This window comes from Plecotus auritus (assembly GCF_963455305.1).
Source record: "Plecotus auritus genome assembly, chromosome: 6".
Lineage (NCBI taxonomy): Eukaryota > Metazoa > Chordata > Mammalia > Chiroptera > Vespertilionidae > Plecotus > Plecotus auritus.
In genome coordinates, this window is record NC_137773.1 from 136,271,487 (window position 1) to 136,286,716 (window position 15,230).

The following is a 15,230-nucleotide window of genomic DNA, read 5'->3' on the forward strand; positions in this document are numbered from 1 at the left end:
TGGGCAGAGCCTTGCGCAGAGTGACCCCCAGCTGGCAGCCCACGGCTCTCCCTGGGGAAGCCCGGGACACTCCAGACAACAGATTGGTCTCTGGAACTCCATCGGCCGCCCCGCCGCCTGCCATGGAGGGCTCTGTGTTCCCTGGGCCTGGAGCAGCCATGGACTCAGCGTTTGTGTTGTTGATGTGAGCCCTCATGGGCCTCATTTGGAGTGGGAACTGAACAGAGAAAAAGCAGAAACCCTTTGGAAAGGAGTGAGTGAGGGCCTGTCCATTTTTACCTGAAGGGCCGGCAGCATCCTGAAGTATAGGTTCACCTCACTGCCTGCACCTGCACCCTTTGACACTGGGCTTTACCTGGGCCCAAGGCAAAGCCATGGAAAGGAAGGGACCCTGGTGGAATTTTCCAGGAAGCAGTCTAGGAGCCAGAGAGCTGCTGTTCCCGGCCCCTGAAATCACAGCTTCTGAGCAGTGGCCGCCTCTGCCTTTGGGGAATATTATCTCACTGTCAGAGGTTGCAACCCCCCCACTGGGGAATGGAGCAAAGGGTGGGGGCAGGAACTAACTCCTGAGACCCTGAGTCCAGGGGGTGCAGCCTCCAGCTATTGGTAGCACTTCTTTAATTCTTCTTTCATACATTCATTTTAAGTGATGCTTTGGAATTTCTAGAGTCAAATCCCACAAGGCTTTGGCTACCAGTCTCCCACCTGACTGGAGCATTGATATGGGAGTAGCAAAGCATTCAGACGCTGATGCCAGACAGCACGGTTCAAATCCCTACTCAGCCACTTAGAAGATGAGTGATTTTGGACAAATTACCTCATGTCAGTTTCCTTAGCTATCAAGGGGCCTGATAAAAGTCTCCCCTAGTGCTGCTGGGAGCATGCATTGAGCTCATTCAACGAAGGCACTTAGAACAGTGCCTGGCTACAGGAAGCACTGAGGCAGGAGTGGCTGTGGCTGGTCATTCCTGTACATGCTGCCAGAGTGTCATTTGTTCCCTGAACCTGTGGGAGGAGCTGTGGGGTACTCTCAGGGCATTCAGAGGGCAGAGTGCAGGTGGCAGGGGAGAACAGGATGGGGTGCAGGATAATTGGTATGGGTGACCTCCCAGCCTCCAGTTCTGCTGTGAACCCTGAGCCCTGCTGAGGGGCAGCATCTTGAATTGCCTCCCTGCCATTGTCCCTTCCAAAGAGCAGGCAGCCTGGAAGGGGCATAGTCTATCTTTAATGGAAGTCATGGATGTTTTGACACAGAAGACCCCTTGAACAGGGAGGTGTGAACTGGGTAACAGGTCAGGATGCCATTCTTCTACAAGGCAGAGCAGGTGTGCTGGCAAGGGGGCTCAGAAGATATCGGGGACGATGTAGTCAGTATGAACACCATCGATCAGTCCCGCCCCGTTGTTGTGGACGAACCAGCAGGTCACCTCGGCCCCATGTCGGGGGTTCTTGCTGTAGTCTTTCTGCAAGCCCCTGGGGAGAGGCAAGTCAGCTAGGGTCACCTTTAGGATCCAGCAGGGCTACACCTCCCAGGAAGCCCACCCCACCCATGTGACAGTATGAGTAAGGCTTGGACCAATGATGGGCAATGTCAAGGGCCGAGATGCTAGCAGAGCAGCCCACCCACCTGGTGACGGTAAGCCGTTGGTTCTTCACCACCATTGTGGCGTCTGTCTTTGTGGGGTCGGAGCCTGGGTGCAAGTCGGACACTTTATAATCAAAGGGGTGAAAGAATTGTCCTGGAAAGGCACATTGGAGGCAGCAGTTACTGGCAGGGAGCATTGTTCATGCTTTGCACTTAGTAGGTGCTTACTGGAGGTTTCAGAGTTGCTTGAATTTGTTCAAGAGCTTGACTGTTTCTCATAAATTTTGTCATCAAAGCCACTCATTTAGTTCACCTGCTATAGAGAAGCAGCTGTATTGTCAGCTGGTTACACCTCCTGTCTTTTTGGACCAATTCCAGAGGAATCTGGCTGGGAGAGAGGTTTGGTGGGTAGGTGCCCCAGAGAACACTTTCTGCAGGAAGGCCACAGGAGAAGCACTGTGGCTGATGACCATCCCACCCAGGGGGCCTCTGGGCCCACTGGACCTTTCTGTTTGCTAACCGGGCCCCTCCCCATTTGTTCCCCGCCTACTTACACTTCAGTTTCAATGTGCGTTTGTTTCATCACAGCCTTTTTGAGGGACAAGACCCTCACCAGGACAAGCCCTCTTTGGATCTCTGAGCCTTGGAAGTCATGTTGGAGATAACACTGACCGGATGCCCAACTGCACAGCTGACCAGTCCACTGGCTTCAATGCCCCACCCCCACAGCTCTGCCCGCCTGGTGTGCCGTACCCAGCAGCCCGTGTGTCCGCGCCGACATCCGGTGACTATCTAGCACGTAGAAGCCCAGGAAGTCCTGGTGGATGGCACTCCCCTTCCACATCCGGTGCAAGACAACCTCAAAGGTGCCTCCATCCTCCACAGACACCACAAGGTTCCTCTTCCTGTTGATGGTCATCACCACCCTGCAGGGGCAGGTGGCCATGGGGACATAGGTGGCTGCACTGCATCCCTCTCCATTTAGCTGCCTTGTCCTCTGGGATCCAGCTCTTATGACCCCTATACTCTCACTCCCAGATAATTGGGTGTTGCCTGCTCTATGCTTCTTCCCACATGCTGCTATTAAATATAGGGCCCTTGCAATGAGCTAGGACCTGTGCCTAGCCTTCCAGAGCAAACTGCATCATTCAGTTCTCACTCTGATCCTGTGAGGACGGAGGCTCAGAGACATTAAGTAACTTGCCCAAGGTCACACAGCTATAAGCAGCAGAGCCAGGACTTGGACTCCAGCCTATCTAATGTCAGAGTCTGCGTTCTTTGACTCCCATGTATCACCTCTTCCTATAGCTCTGCTGCCCAGCATTGGGCTGTGTTGCTCAAAGGAGTTTGTTGAATGAAGGTGTGAATGAAGGAAAAACACGAGATAAGGCATACTAAGTAGGTGCTGAAAGAGAACTCTAAAGTTCAATAGAGAAAGAGACTAGGAGGGCTTCTGGGAAGAGGTGGTCAGCTTTGTTTGGTGGAGATGGGGTGGGCTAGGGTGCCAGGGAGCACAGGTATCCAGGCAGCTGGTCCAGAACACATGTCCAGAGATTGAGGGAAATGGGGTGGTTCACAGAGTCCTACATGTCTGCACAGCCCACACTGAGGCCACATGAAGGTCATTCACTGACATGGCTCAGGGGACAAGGGCCCAGCAGGCTCTCGCAGCAGAGCTGGCTCTGGGGCTTCTGCCTTGCCTCCCCGCCCACCTCCCCCCTCCTGCCTTCCCCGCTCCCCCACCTTGCTCCTGCCTCCCTGCCCAGGCTCAGTCCCAGCCCAGTTACCCATCCTGCCGCAGCGAAGCCTGGTCCCTCCAGGAAAACACAGGCCCATGTGAGCCAGGGTTCAGGGTGATGTTCTGAGGAGTCACTTCCAGTTGAAAGTCCGTAACAGGGTTTGTGATCCCCAGCCGTCCCAAGTATGTGCCCTCATGCTGCCCAGGGCTCCTGGCCTTATCACCAATGAGTTGTCCATTCACTGAGAAGCCTGCAGTGGGGTAAGGGCCCAGTACTAGACACGCACCAGCCTGCCTTTGCTCCTGCCTCCTATCTGGGAGATCATCACACCCACCCATGCCAAGCCATCTTTAAGGGCCTCACCTCCCGAGGGGAGGCTTCAGGACTGGTCCAGGCTACACACAGCACTGCCTCCCTCCTCTTCCCTCCCACCACACTACCTATCCAGCATGGAGCCCTCGGGTCTGGGCCCTGAAAGAGGTCTTGCAAGACATGGCCTGCTCCTTCTCTCTGACCCCAGTCCCTGACACAGGGGCAGGTCACAGTAGGTTCTGTAGACACATTTGTGGGGCCTCTTCCCAGAGGCCTCCCCTGACCTGAGCAGTCAAAAGGCCCCTTCCCTGCCATCACTGTCCTAACAAGCAGGTCTCATGCTCCAAAATTGTCATCTACGAATTTGTTCACCTGTTTGTCTCCTCTAAACTCCATGAGAGCAGGGACTTAGTCTCAGTCTCCACTGCGTCTCCAGCCCTAGCATGTGCTCAACAAACATGTGCAGATGGACTGACTGGACTGGGAGGACAGAAGTGACTGAGAGATGGAAAGGAAGTCATTCCCATCACCTGAGCACTGCTGGGGAGACGGATGCTGAGGCTCCCAGTCATGCTGGGGAGAAAGGCAGGGCAGGATGGCTATGTAATTTGCAGGCCTCAGTACAAAATGAAAATGAGGGTCTCCTTGTTTAAAAATTGCTAAGAATTTCAAGACAGCAACAGGGAACTATTAAACCGAGCCCGGGGCCCTTCCAAATGTGGAGTCCTGAGCACCCGCATGGGTCACCCACACATGAAGCAGGCCCTGTGTACAGGGCCTGAGAAGGTGGATGGGGTGAGAAAAAGGCAAGTTGGGGCCAAGTGACAGACAGATGCACAGGATGTAAGAAGTGGAGGTCCTAGCCATTGTCCTGTCTGTGGCTGAATGTCAAGGGCAGAGGAGCACAGGCCCTGCCCTGCCTGGCAGAGGGTGTGATGTCACCGTACCTGTGTTGGGGTCCTGCACCAGATTCAGGACCACACCAGGCTCTTCGTTGATGTTGAAGCACAGTGAGTCCTCTTTCTGGGGCACGTGGATGATGAAGTGGGGGTCAGTGTCCACTGGGAACAGCATGGAGTCCATTAGATTGGGCAGTGGACAGATGGTACTGGCAGGGCCAGGGTTCAATCAGGCAGGGTGTCCCTCGGACCCTCCCAAGGACTCACCAATTGTGATTGGCTCCTTCAGCACACTGGGGTGAGTCGGAGAAGGCTGCTGCCAGGCCGGCAGCACGAACGCTGACCGGCAAGAGTGAATGGCATTTAGAAGGAAGGCCGCTGGGCTTCCCTGGAGCTGCTGGCTCCTTTTCCGAGGCCCCTCCCACCCCTCAGGCCACCGGAGCAAGAGTGGACACAGAGCCCGGGATGCCTCTCTGGAGGTAGGAAGAGAAATTTGGCCCAGAACAGTGGGCCGACCTGTTCTGTCTCCTGCCATGAGGACCTGGTGGGGCTGATGGCAAAAGGGCGGGGGGGCCAGGTCCTCCTCAGGGTATTGTCTGAGGACTCACAGGGAGAGGCATGAGGAGAGCTGGAGCAGAGGAAGGAAGCCCTGGGCTGGGTTTCCTCACCAGGAAACACCTAGGCTTTGCTCAGGGCTGAAGGCACAGCTGAGGGACAGTACGGGGAGAGAGGTAGAGTTGTGTGTCATCAAGAAGGCTGCCACTTACTCCTTTTGGGTCCCACCATCTCTGTGGAGGACAACGACAGTGTCAGCCTTGCTGCCCCCCCGCCCCCAAAAGGCATGTGCACCTTATTGTCCAAGAGCACCCTGGGCCCAGAGGCCAATCAGGCCTGGGCCAGCCCTCCTCCTGGGGTCCCAGCCCTCCACAGACATGCGCTCACACGAGGCCCCACAGGAGGCCAGCGGGGGTTCAGGCTGTGCCAGGAGGCAGCAACTAGTGTGTGGCGAAGTGGGCAAGGGCGTCTTGGGGAAGAAGAGACCATGAAGAGCTGGAGGCAGGGAGATGGGGGTGGGAGCTGCCTGCCTAAGCCCTGGAGCACGTGCCACTTGCCCGGCCACTGGAAACCCCTTGAGAAAACCAACGTGATTTAAAAACTCACCCAAGGGAGAACCTGGAAGGGAGAGAAAGGGAGGAGAATTAAAGCCCTCAGAAGCCTCCCCAAGGCTCACAGCCTCCCCCACTGCAGAGATCATACCCTCTGTTGGCTTGTCAATGATGGGCTCCAGGCCGTCCTCGTCTACCAAACCCCTCATGGTCATGGAGGTCAGCGGGGTCACAAATTGATAGGCTAGTGACATCTGCAGGGCCTTGGCCAACAGCTTGGCCTTTTCCTCCCCCTCCAACTTCATCCTGTGGAAGAGGCACCTGCTCCAAGCCCCGCAGCTTGGACGACAATGGACTTGCACTCCCTAGTCCTTTCACTCATTTGCTCACTCACTCATTCACCAAACATGAATTGAGCACCTACAGTGTCCTTGGTCAGTGGCTATCATCATGGACCTCATGACTTAAAGTCCTCCCACACAGAAAGCCTGGAGATTTGGCAGGGTTCAGGGATGTGCCTCAGAAATACTCCAAGAATTGAATAGCTGTGAGATTCTGGGCAAGTGGTCTCACCTCTTTGAACCTCAGTTTGCTTATCTGTGAAATGGGGATGATGAGGACATTCTCCTGCACTTTGTGAGGAGGAAGTGAGTGTGCCTGGACATGGTAAAGGGTAGCCTCCCCCACAGTAGCTCGGTTGGGGCTAAGAGCAGGCTGTCCTGTGGCCCCAGTGGGCCCTGCCCACACTATTGACTGACTGGTTGATATTAACTCAGTGAGCATAGCAGGACAGTAAATCTGAGGGTGGGGGGTACTCTGGGGTGGACAGTGCCTGCCTGGCAGCCACAAGGGTCATACCGCTTGGCCAGCAGCTCCTGGATGGTGAGGTAGGCCCATAGGCGTTCGACGTGGTTCTCCAGCATGTGGCCCCGCTCTCGGAGCAGTTTCTTCATCTCTTCCTCATCCACCAGGCAGGTTGTCTTGAATTCTCGGCCATCCTGAGGGTTGTGATGGGGAGACAGGCTGTGGGCTCTGAGGAGCACAACCACCAGCTGGTGCTTGAGGCTCTAAGGGGCCCCACTCTAGTCTGATCTCAGCAACTTCCTTCTCAGCAGCCCACTTTCTTAAGCCTGTTCTCCTCATCCCCATCCATTCATTCTTTCCACAAAAGCTTACTGAGCATTCTCTGTGAACCAAGTTGCCCTAGGCCCTGGGCATCCCAGGGCTAGGAGAACCAGGCTCTGACCTCATGGAAGGACTGTCTTTCAAGGCTGCTTCCACCATGTGGCTGTTTCCACCATGCCCTGCTCCTCCAAACACCTGCCTTGCTGCCGGTGGGCTGCACCGTTCAAGCTGCCACAGCACATAGATGTCCCTTCTCTCCCCAGCTACAACAATGGGGCAACGCTTCCTAAAGACGTCCCAGGCACCAGGCACTGTGTAAGCATATTATGTGGATTATTCCACTTACTCCACACAGCTCTCCAGGTAGTGTTACCCCCATGGTACAGAAAGGAAACGGAGACCTAGAGAGCTGGATCCATTTGCTCAAGGTCACCAAGCTGCTCAGGGTGGAGTCAGGGTCCAGATCAGCTTTCCTCACTCAAAGCCTGAGTCCTGCACCCTCAACCACACTGAGGGCAGGGTCCAGGTCTCACACATCCTGACCCTCAACATGCACAAGGACACATGCTCTGCAACTTGGCATAAAGCCGGGTGCACAGTAGGTGCTCAATTCATGTTTGGTTCAGGAAATGCTGTTCAAGTGAGAAGGAAGAGGCTGGCCTCTGGCTCTCTCATGCCTTGCGGGGAATGGTGTGAGGAGTTACAGGTGGTCCATTTTGGGTCAAGGGACTACAACTAATCAAGGCCATATTGGCCTCATACCATCCTGTCCCCAAGACACCTTCATTGAGGAATGTTCAGGCCTCAGGGGGAGGGGAGGATTGCATGATGCAGGAGTGTAAAACAGTGTAGGTTTGCAGCAGCTGGCTACTGCCGGGCCTCTCCACCCTCCATGGCCCACTATTTACCGCATGGGCCCGCACATCCGCCTTGAAGCTGCTCAGCTTCTGGTCAGCGATGCGCCCAGCCACCACGATCTCCGAACCTTCGTAGTACTGCTTATGGCTGTGCTGGGTCAGCTCTGAAACAGTGTCCTTGGGGTATTGCAACTCCACATCCACCAGCAAGGGAGTGGCTACCTGGTTGTAGAAACCCTGCAGGGATGGGAAGTGCAGCTTCAGAACTGATGGATTACCCTGGGCACCCAATGGGAAACACACTCACAAAGTGAATCCATGCCAAAGCTTTATCTGCTCCTCTAAGCTGATAGGTAAGTGACTGCCAAGGCGGGGCTCCCCATGGGCTGCCATTGGTGGTACATTGGGGGTCGGGGCCCGGTGGGGAAAGGAGGAAACCTGAAGCTGCTGGGAGGCGTCATGGTCCTCATAGATCCTCTGGGCCCGTCCATTGTTCTCCATGGACATGACCTCCAGGAAGCTGAAGTCCACATCGTGGCCAAAGCCCAAGTTGTAGAGCGGGAACTTGCCCCCAATGGCGTTGCGGACATTCTTGAGGATTTGGGTACGGTCGATCACTCCTGCAGCCACATACCCAGGCAGTGACTGGATACCAGCTCACAGGCACGCGGAGCACGGGGGCAACTTGGAGGTACACTCCCTGGGGCCCAAGCCTCCCCATCTTAGGCGTCTCCAGTTCCCACAAGCATCTTGAGGCAGCGCCTCTGCTGGCTAACTGTGGAACTGTAACAACTGCTAACAGCTCCTTGCCCATCTGCACGCTTTTATCACAGCAGATCAGATTCTACTCTAAACCCTCCCATGATCCTTCTGTGGCCTGTGAAGCTCTGCTGACCTTTCCACTCTTGTTTCACCTATTTTGCATTTGCCTGCAGTTCCTGGGCAGGCCCTGCCAGTGCACACACCTTTTTCTTCTTCTTCTTTTTGCTTAAGCTGCCCCCTCGGCCAGGGATCCCTTCCTCCTTCTCCTTAACTCCCTGCAGACTGAGCTCAGAGGTCACCTCCTCCAGAAGTCTTTCTGAGACCTTTTCTGGGCCAAGTGCCCCTTGTCTGTGGTCCCACAGCCTCCTGGCACCATGTTCTTTCAGGACCCGCGACAGAGCTTCTGTTCCTGGATCTGCCTCCCCCAAGAACCCTGGGATCCTCAAGGACAGAGACATGTCTGTTCCCTTGGCATGTTGCCTTGGTCCCTTGTCCTGTGCTTGGCATACAATTGGTGCTGAATACATAGCTCATTAAATTCACCCTAGGCATCCTGCCCCTCCTCCTGGGCCCTGTGCATTGCTGTGTCGTGCAGGAACTTCCCCAATCTCCCAGCTGAGGACAGAAGTGTGCCTTGGAGCTCCCGCAGACTTTATGGTCTGAACTCTGTTTTTAGATCAGTATTTGCCTTTGCCCTGAGCCTTTCTGACCCCCAACAGTATCCCCAGTGCTTGGCTTCCAAGTGAAGCTTGAATGCCTTCAGGAATGAAGAGATCATACCTCCCAAGGCCGCCCTCCAGGCGCTTACCCTCTGTGGGCTCGCCATCTGTCAACATGATAAGAATTGGGGCATGGTTGCTGAGTTCTGAGATGCTTCTCTGACCTTTGTTCAAGATCTCAATTCCCAGGAGCAAACCTCCATTCAGGTTTGTGGCTGCAAAGGAGAGAAAGACCAGTATATACTCTCACTCTTAGGGCACAGACACAACACCAAAGTGGCCCGAGACACCTGCCCTTACACCCAGCCAGGGAGAAGCGCCGCACGAAGTCCTGAGCTGCTTGCAGATTGGCAGCGGATGCCGGCACCAGTGAGCCCCTCCACGACTGCACTTGAGACCCAAAGAGGACCAGGTCGAAGTAGTCCCCTGGCCGTATGTCCTCCAGGATCTTAAGGAGTGCTTCCTTCGTCTGCAAGGACAGGATAGTCAGTGGAGGGTCAGAGCCCCAGGATAGTAGCTTCTGTCAGCTCCAGATACGCATTTCAGAGTTTCCCCAGGGCAGAGGTACATGGTGGACCAGTAGGAGGGGATGGCCAGGTGGTGCCAGGAGAAGAGCATCCTGCAGGGCCCTGGGGCTGGTGAGGGGGAGGGAGAAGGCAAAGGTACCCAGTGTGGGGAGAAGAAATAATTGGAGTTCGAGGGGCATGGGATTCAGAAAGAGGACCCCAGGGGGCTGAGTAGCTAAAACTGCTTGTCCTGCCCTGGTTAGAGTATTGTCTCAATATGCCAAGGTTGTGGGTTCGGTCTCTGGTCAGGGCACATAGAAGAAGCAACCAATGAATGCATAAATCCATGTTTCTTTCTGTCTCTGTCTCTGTCTGTCTCTCTCTCGCCTTTCTCCCTTCCTCTCTCTCTCTCTAAAAATCAATACAAAAACAAAGACAAAAACAAAAAAACAACCACCCACAAAACAACTCTGCTTGTCCAGCTGTGGTTCCACTGAACCATGGACAAGACACTTAAGAGCACTGTGAGCCACCTGTTGCAAGATGCCTCCCCATGAACCCCCATATTTATCCCCAGGTTTCATCTTCCAAGCACTCCCTCATCAATAACCCGTGACCCTGTGGGCACTATTATCATTGCCATTTTGCCACTGAGAAGTGAATGCACTTGCCCACAGTTGCACTGGGAGGGAGCAGGTGATTCCAGAAGCCCTAACCACTGGAATTTCCCTTTAAGTCACCCTGCCTCTGAGCAGGAGCAGAAATCCCAAACCCAGACTCTGGCAGCAGAACGAGTGTGGTGTGGTGATAGGGCTGAAGAAGCTTCTGTTGTGTGAGTTTTAAAGGCACCACTTACCTGCATCACTTTCTGGCCTTCCATGGAGTTGCTGATGTCAATCACAAAAACCAGGTTCTTGTTCAGGTTCGTCAAGTTTTGGGGGGCAAAGAAGTGGGCAAAGTAGTTATTGGCGACCTGAAACACAAAGGAATGAGTGAGGCCTCTCCACAAGCACCTCTGCCCACCCTCTGAGTTGTGGGCCAGAAGCTTCGGGCTCACCAGGAGGTCGCAGAGCTGGTCTCGATTGACATCGTAGGTCACCTTGAATTCCCCATCTAGCAAGGTAGAGGAGCATGTGGAGCAGGATTGCTGCTGGCCCACAGTGGGGCGGAAAAGCACATGACCCTGGAACCATCAAGGGTGTCAGGCATTACTGGTGTGTGCAGTTGCAAATAGGATGTTTGCAAAGACAACAACATAAAGTGTATGTGGGGCGGGGGGTAGGGGTGCATGGGCATAGAAATGAGTCAGGTGTGGCCCTCACCCAGTTTCTGAGAGTAGCACTTGTAGGTAGTAGGAAAGAAAGCCTGTTCCTTTGCTTAGATGCTTCTGAATCTTTGGCATTTTCTTTAATAAGCATTACCACTTAGGGTACAAATAAAAACAGAATGACAGCAGTATGAGAGCATGAGAACATCAGTTAATTCAAACTTTGGAGTAGAAAAGCCAGGCTACAGCCCTGTGTGGGGAAACAGAAGCACCTGGACAGCAAGGAGCAGAAGCTAGAAGGAAGGGCCCAGGGTGGGAGCTGTGGTCTGGACTGGCTTGGTCTTGGTGCTCAGGGAAATGGGGAATGGTTTTTACCCATTTCTTTTCCACATTTTCTTTAAGACTTTTTTTTTTTGTTTTGTTTTTCTTTGTTATAAAAATAAGATATGTTCATTAAAAAAAAAAAAAAAAAAACTTGAGCCGAGACCGGTTTGGCTCAGTGGATAGAGCGTCGGCCTGCGGGCTGAAGGGTCCCGGGTTCGATTCCGGTCAAGGGCTTGTACCTTGGTTGCGGGCACATCCTCAGTGGGGGGTGTGCAGGAGGCAGCTGATCGATGTTTCTCTCTCATCGATGTTTCTAGCTCTCTATCCCTCTCCCTTCCTCTCTGTGAAATATCAATAAAATATATTTAAAAAAAAAAAACTTGACAAGAATTGATAGGAAGACAAAGACCTATCCCTTTGGTCCCCTGCTAAAAGCAGGCATGTTTGCTAACATTCTGGGGTGTCACATTTTGTTTAAAAGGACTCCCCCCCCAAAAAAAAAAACAACAACACCCTGTAAAAATCATTTATTTTAAATGATGTCTGAGTCATTACTAACACTAGATAATAACTGAAGGGTTTGCTCCTGGCTCCAGTTGAGGGCACTAGCTAGGTATCATCCACCATATGCTATACTCCTCCAGGACTGGGGAGGGGCAGGCAGGGGGCTCTGGGATTCCTGCAAGTGGGTGGTGAGTGACAAGTGGCAAGTGGCTGGGTAGGCCAAAGGCCTGTCTGAACTTAATTATGTTTCCAAGAACACTGGAGCTTGGAATCCTAGCCTCAACAGCATCTGACATTTGCTCATGTGTCCTGAATGCTTTCCTACAGGTGTGAGACAAGCAAAGAGGAGACCGAGGCTCAAGAAAGCCAACTACTCACCCCAGACCATACAGCCACTGTGGGTGCCTTCCCCAGCCTCAGCATGCAGGCTTTTGCTAAGTTGCTCTGAGAACCAAGTGTGCCAAATTCCCCTGGGATACCAACCAGAAAACACCTGCCTCTCTCATCCCAATGGAAGCCTGAAGTCCTTGCCTGGTTCCCAGGACAAGCTTGGACCCTCCAGAAGGGCTTGGTCCAGCTGGAGAATTCCCAGAGGGCCACTGCCGCCCCCCCCCCCCACCCCGGCCCATCCATGCCACATACCTCTTTGCCTGAGAAGGACTTCTTGATGAGTTGAGTTGCCAGTTCCTTGGGGAGGAAGGAGGTCTGGACATCCAGCTTGCGGATCCCCTGGGGCTCAAAGATGTCCACGTCGATCTGCATCATTGAAGCAATTCCTGCACCAAGGCTCCCATTTGGGCCATCATCCAGTCTCAGCCAAGAGCCAGCATGTGCCCTGGCCACCTACTGTGTGCAGCGCCCACCTAGCCCCCAGCAAAGGGCCTGGTGGGCACTCCAAAAATATTGGCCAAATGAAGCTGTGCTTGCCTGCACCCCTCAACTCGGCCACCATTGAGGTGCCAGAGACAACCACAGTCCCTCATGCTGCCCAGGACTTTCCGTTTACAAACTACCTGGACATTTATTATCTCCTGTGATCCTTGTAGAAGTCCTGGGACAAACAGGAATCCCCATTTAATAGATGAGAAAGCGGAGGCTCAGAGAGGAGGCTGAAAGGTTCAGGGAACTCCCTGCCCATCAGAGCCCACCCTGAGGAGTTAGGCCCCTTCCTTGTGTGCTCAGGTCTGGGATGACACACAATGAGTGCCAGGCCAATGCTTAGGGCCACAGTGAGGGAGAGGCAGGAGCCCTGCTCCTGAGACCATCCCCCTGAGCCTGCGGTCACCTGCAATCTACCTCAAAATGATGCACCAGCTGCTTGGGCTTAACTTTGATGTCAATGTCGTACTGCATGAGCTTTCGCTTCAGCACATCCTCGTAGGTCAGCCGGAACATGGCCTTGCTGCGGGGACCTATGGTGAGGTGGATGGTGAACTGCTCCATCATTCTTCCCGAGGCCCTGTTCGTGCCACCAGAGGCAGCAACACAGACAAATGGTAAGTGACAGGTGATTCTTTTCACCTAAAGCACGGGCCTCAGAATCAAGTTCTCTTATTCTAGTGCTGCTCCAGGTTTCCTTAGCCCTCCCCCTTGTCTTAGCTGGCTGGTCAGAGTCAGGGCCCAAGGACAGGGCCCACTTCTCTTGCAGGCTGGTCTAGGGGACGGGCAAGTCAGCACCAACCTTGCCCAGTGCACCTGTGCTGGCATTTGCAAACAATATTTGTTTGGGCAGGGTGCTCACCTCCCATCAGCCTGGGGCTGCTCTGCACCCAAGGCCACCTCAGGTCTATCCCGAGGGGAAGGCCACCTCAAACACTGGGCCAGCAGGGCTCAGACCTCACCTGACGAGGCCGGCATTCTCTCCTGAGACGGCCGCTTTCCGGTACTGCTTCCACGCAATCGCTTTTTCCTTTATGTCCCCAATGAATGCTTTCCCATTTGCTGTGCTGCAGGGAGGAGGAAGCCCTCAGGGGAGGGGCCCTTCCCCTGACCACACATATTGGAGGTACTTTCAGCCCAGACCCTAGAAAGCCCTGTGCAGGTGAGCACTCATGGGGGAGGGGAGCGCGTCTCCTGCTGGCCTCCCGCTGCCCAAAGAGTGGCTCGGAGGCCCCTTGGCAGTGCAGTGGGCAGCTACAGCCAGAGCCCAGGAAGTAGCTTTTGCTCTTCAGGCCCTAGGCTGGAAACATGGTCAGAGACCCCAGTTTGCTGTCCTCCATGGGAGCCCAAAACAGACCTACAGGACTGTTCTCCCTTCCCAGCTGGAACTGGCCTGTGGCCCTTTGAGAGATGAGGAGATGGTGCACTGTCTGGCCACTTTGAGCCATGGTCCTGGGCTGGGCCCAGTGAATGGACAGTTCTGGGTGGGGGAGTCAGGCAGGGCACGCACATGGCAAAGTCACTGATGAAGGCAGTCTTGGGGATCTCCACATCGAAGGCCACTTCCTTTGGTTGGTCAGCGCTGTTGACCACTTGGCTGGTGATGACACAGTGGGCGAAGCGAGAGGTGACTTTGCAGTGGACTTTCAAACTCCGGATGACCACGCCGTCGACAGTCTAAAGTGAGATGTGAGGGCACGGTGGCCTGGGATGGGGGCCTCTGAGCCAATGAGAGACCTTGTGTTGTATTGGGGTCAGCACCCAGTTCTGACTGACACAAGGTGCCTGAAGAACAAACCAGACCTCCCAGGGAGACCCATCTGTTCTCTCTGCCTCAGACCGAGCACCTGGGGATGAGGTGGGGTGGGGAGTCCCCATTTCCAGGAGACAGGAGTCCCTCGACCCAGAGCACTAACAGAGGGACATCCCCCTGGGGACGGGGAAATCGCGGCTGTAATAGTGGCCCCACCACAGACTCCTTTGCGGAGGCTCACTCACTGTGTCCACAGCCTGTCGCTTCTGTAAAACAAACCAGGGTCAGTGTGAGTGTGACTGCTCAGGCTTTTTTAAGGTATGGGAGTGGGACACAGCTTGCATCCTCTGCTCCTTGGCCTCACTCTCCAATCAGAGGTGGTCAAGGTGGGTAGGGAAAGCCCCAGTCCCTGGGGTGAGAGTCTTGGGTCCCCCTCCCAGGCCCCATCCAGGCCCAGCTGCCTGTTTCTGCCCCGAGGGTTTACCCACATACCTCGCTGCTTTTGGGCCTTTGGGGTGAAGCCTGAGCGGGCAGGGCCTGCAGGGTGAGGAGGGACATCAGGGACACACACAGCAGCACCCGTAACCCCATGGCGCCAACCCTGGTCTCAAGGCTCCCGCTGCCTTGTCGCTTCACTCAGACCATCAGTCAATAAAGTGCTAGATAAACATGGATTAAACATTAGACAGGATGAAGATAAATATTACAGTTGGGGGGGTGGTGGTAAAAAACTGACATTGAAAGGTTTCTCCCTGGGGGGTTTCTAAGCTGTGTAAACTGGCCAGACTCAGAGCGTGCCCCTCTGTATAGAACTGCACTCAGACAAGGTGAGTTGGGGAGACCCCGGCTGCTTGTCTAACTCTGGGTCTGGCGCAGGGCAACACTGGTGACAC

The 15,230-nt window shown here is 54.4% G+C and overlaps 1 protein-coding gene across 1 annotated transcript; it reads right to left on the reverse strand.

Moving 5' to 3' along the window:
- Positions 1-1,204: 1,204 nt before the first annotated feature.
- ITIH1 (inter-alpha-trypsin inhibitor heavy chain 1) lies at positions 1,205-14,969 on the reverse strand. The gene is made up of 22 exons (XM_080675503.1): positions 14,830-14,969; positions 14,583-14,603; positions 14,095-14,261; positions 13,547-13,651; positions 13,002-13,164; positions 12,348-12,461; positions 10,668-10,793; positions 10,467-10,583; positions 9,405-9,573; positions 9,194-9,319; positions 8,062-8,243; positions 7,675-7,860; positions 6,500-6,639; positions 5,767-5,947; positions 5,697-5,708; positions 5,478-5,559; positions 4,803-4,874; positions 4,584-4,697; positions 3,373-3,574; positions 2,339-2,511; positions 1,628-1,739; positions 1,205-1,473 (listed from the first exon to the last, which is right to left on the reverse strand). Exons 1-22 carry the CDS (start codon positions 14,926-14,928, stop codon positions 1,344-1,346), a joined length of 2,793 nt encoding a protein of 930 aa, XP_080531629.1. The 5' UTR covers positions 14,929-14,969; the 3' UTR covers positions 1,205-1,343.
- Between the last annotated feature and the right edge of the window lie 261 nt (positions 14,970-15,230).

Coding starts and splice junctions, on each gene's coding strand:
- ITIH1 (XM_080675503.1), bottom strand. CDS start 14,928: ATGGGGTTACGGGTGCTGCTGTGTGTGTCCCTGATGTCCCTCCTCACC. Junction 7,861..8,061: donor ACGCCTCCCAGCAGCTTCAG/GTTTCCTCCTTT, acceptor CCATCCCTGCAG/GGTTTCTACAACCAGGTAGC. Junction 2,512..3,372: donor GCTTCGCTGCGGCAGGATGG/GTAACTGGGCTG, acceptor CTGCCCCTGCAG/GGTGGTGATGACCATCAACA.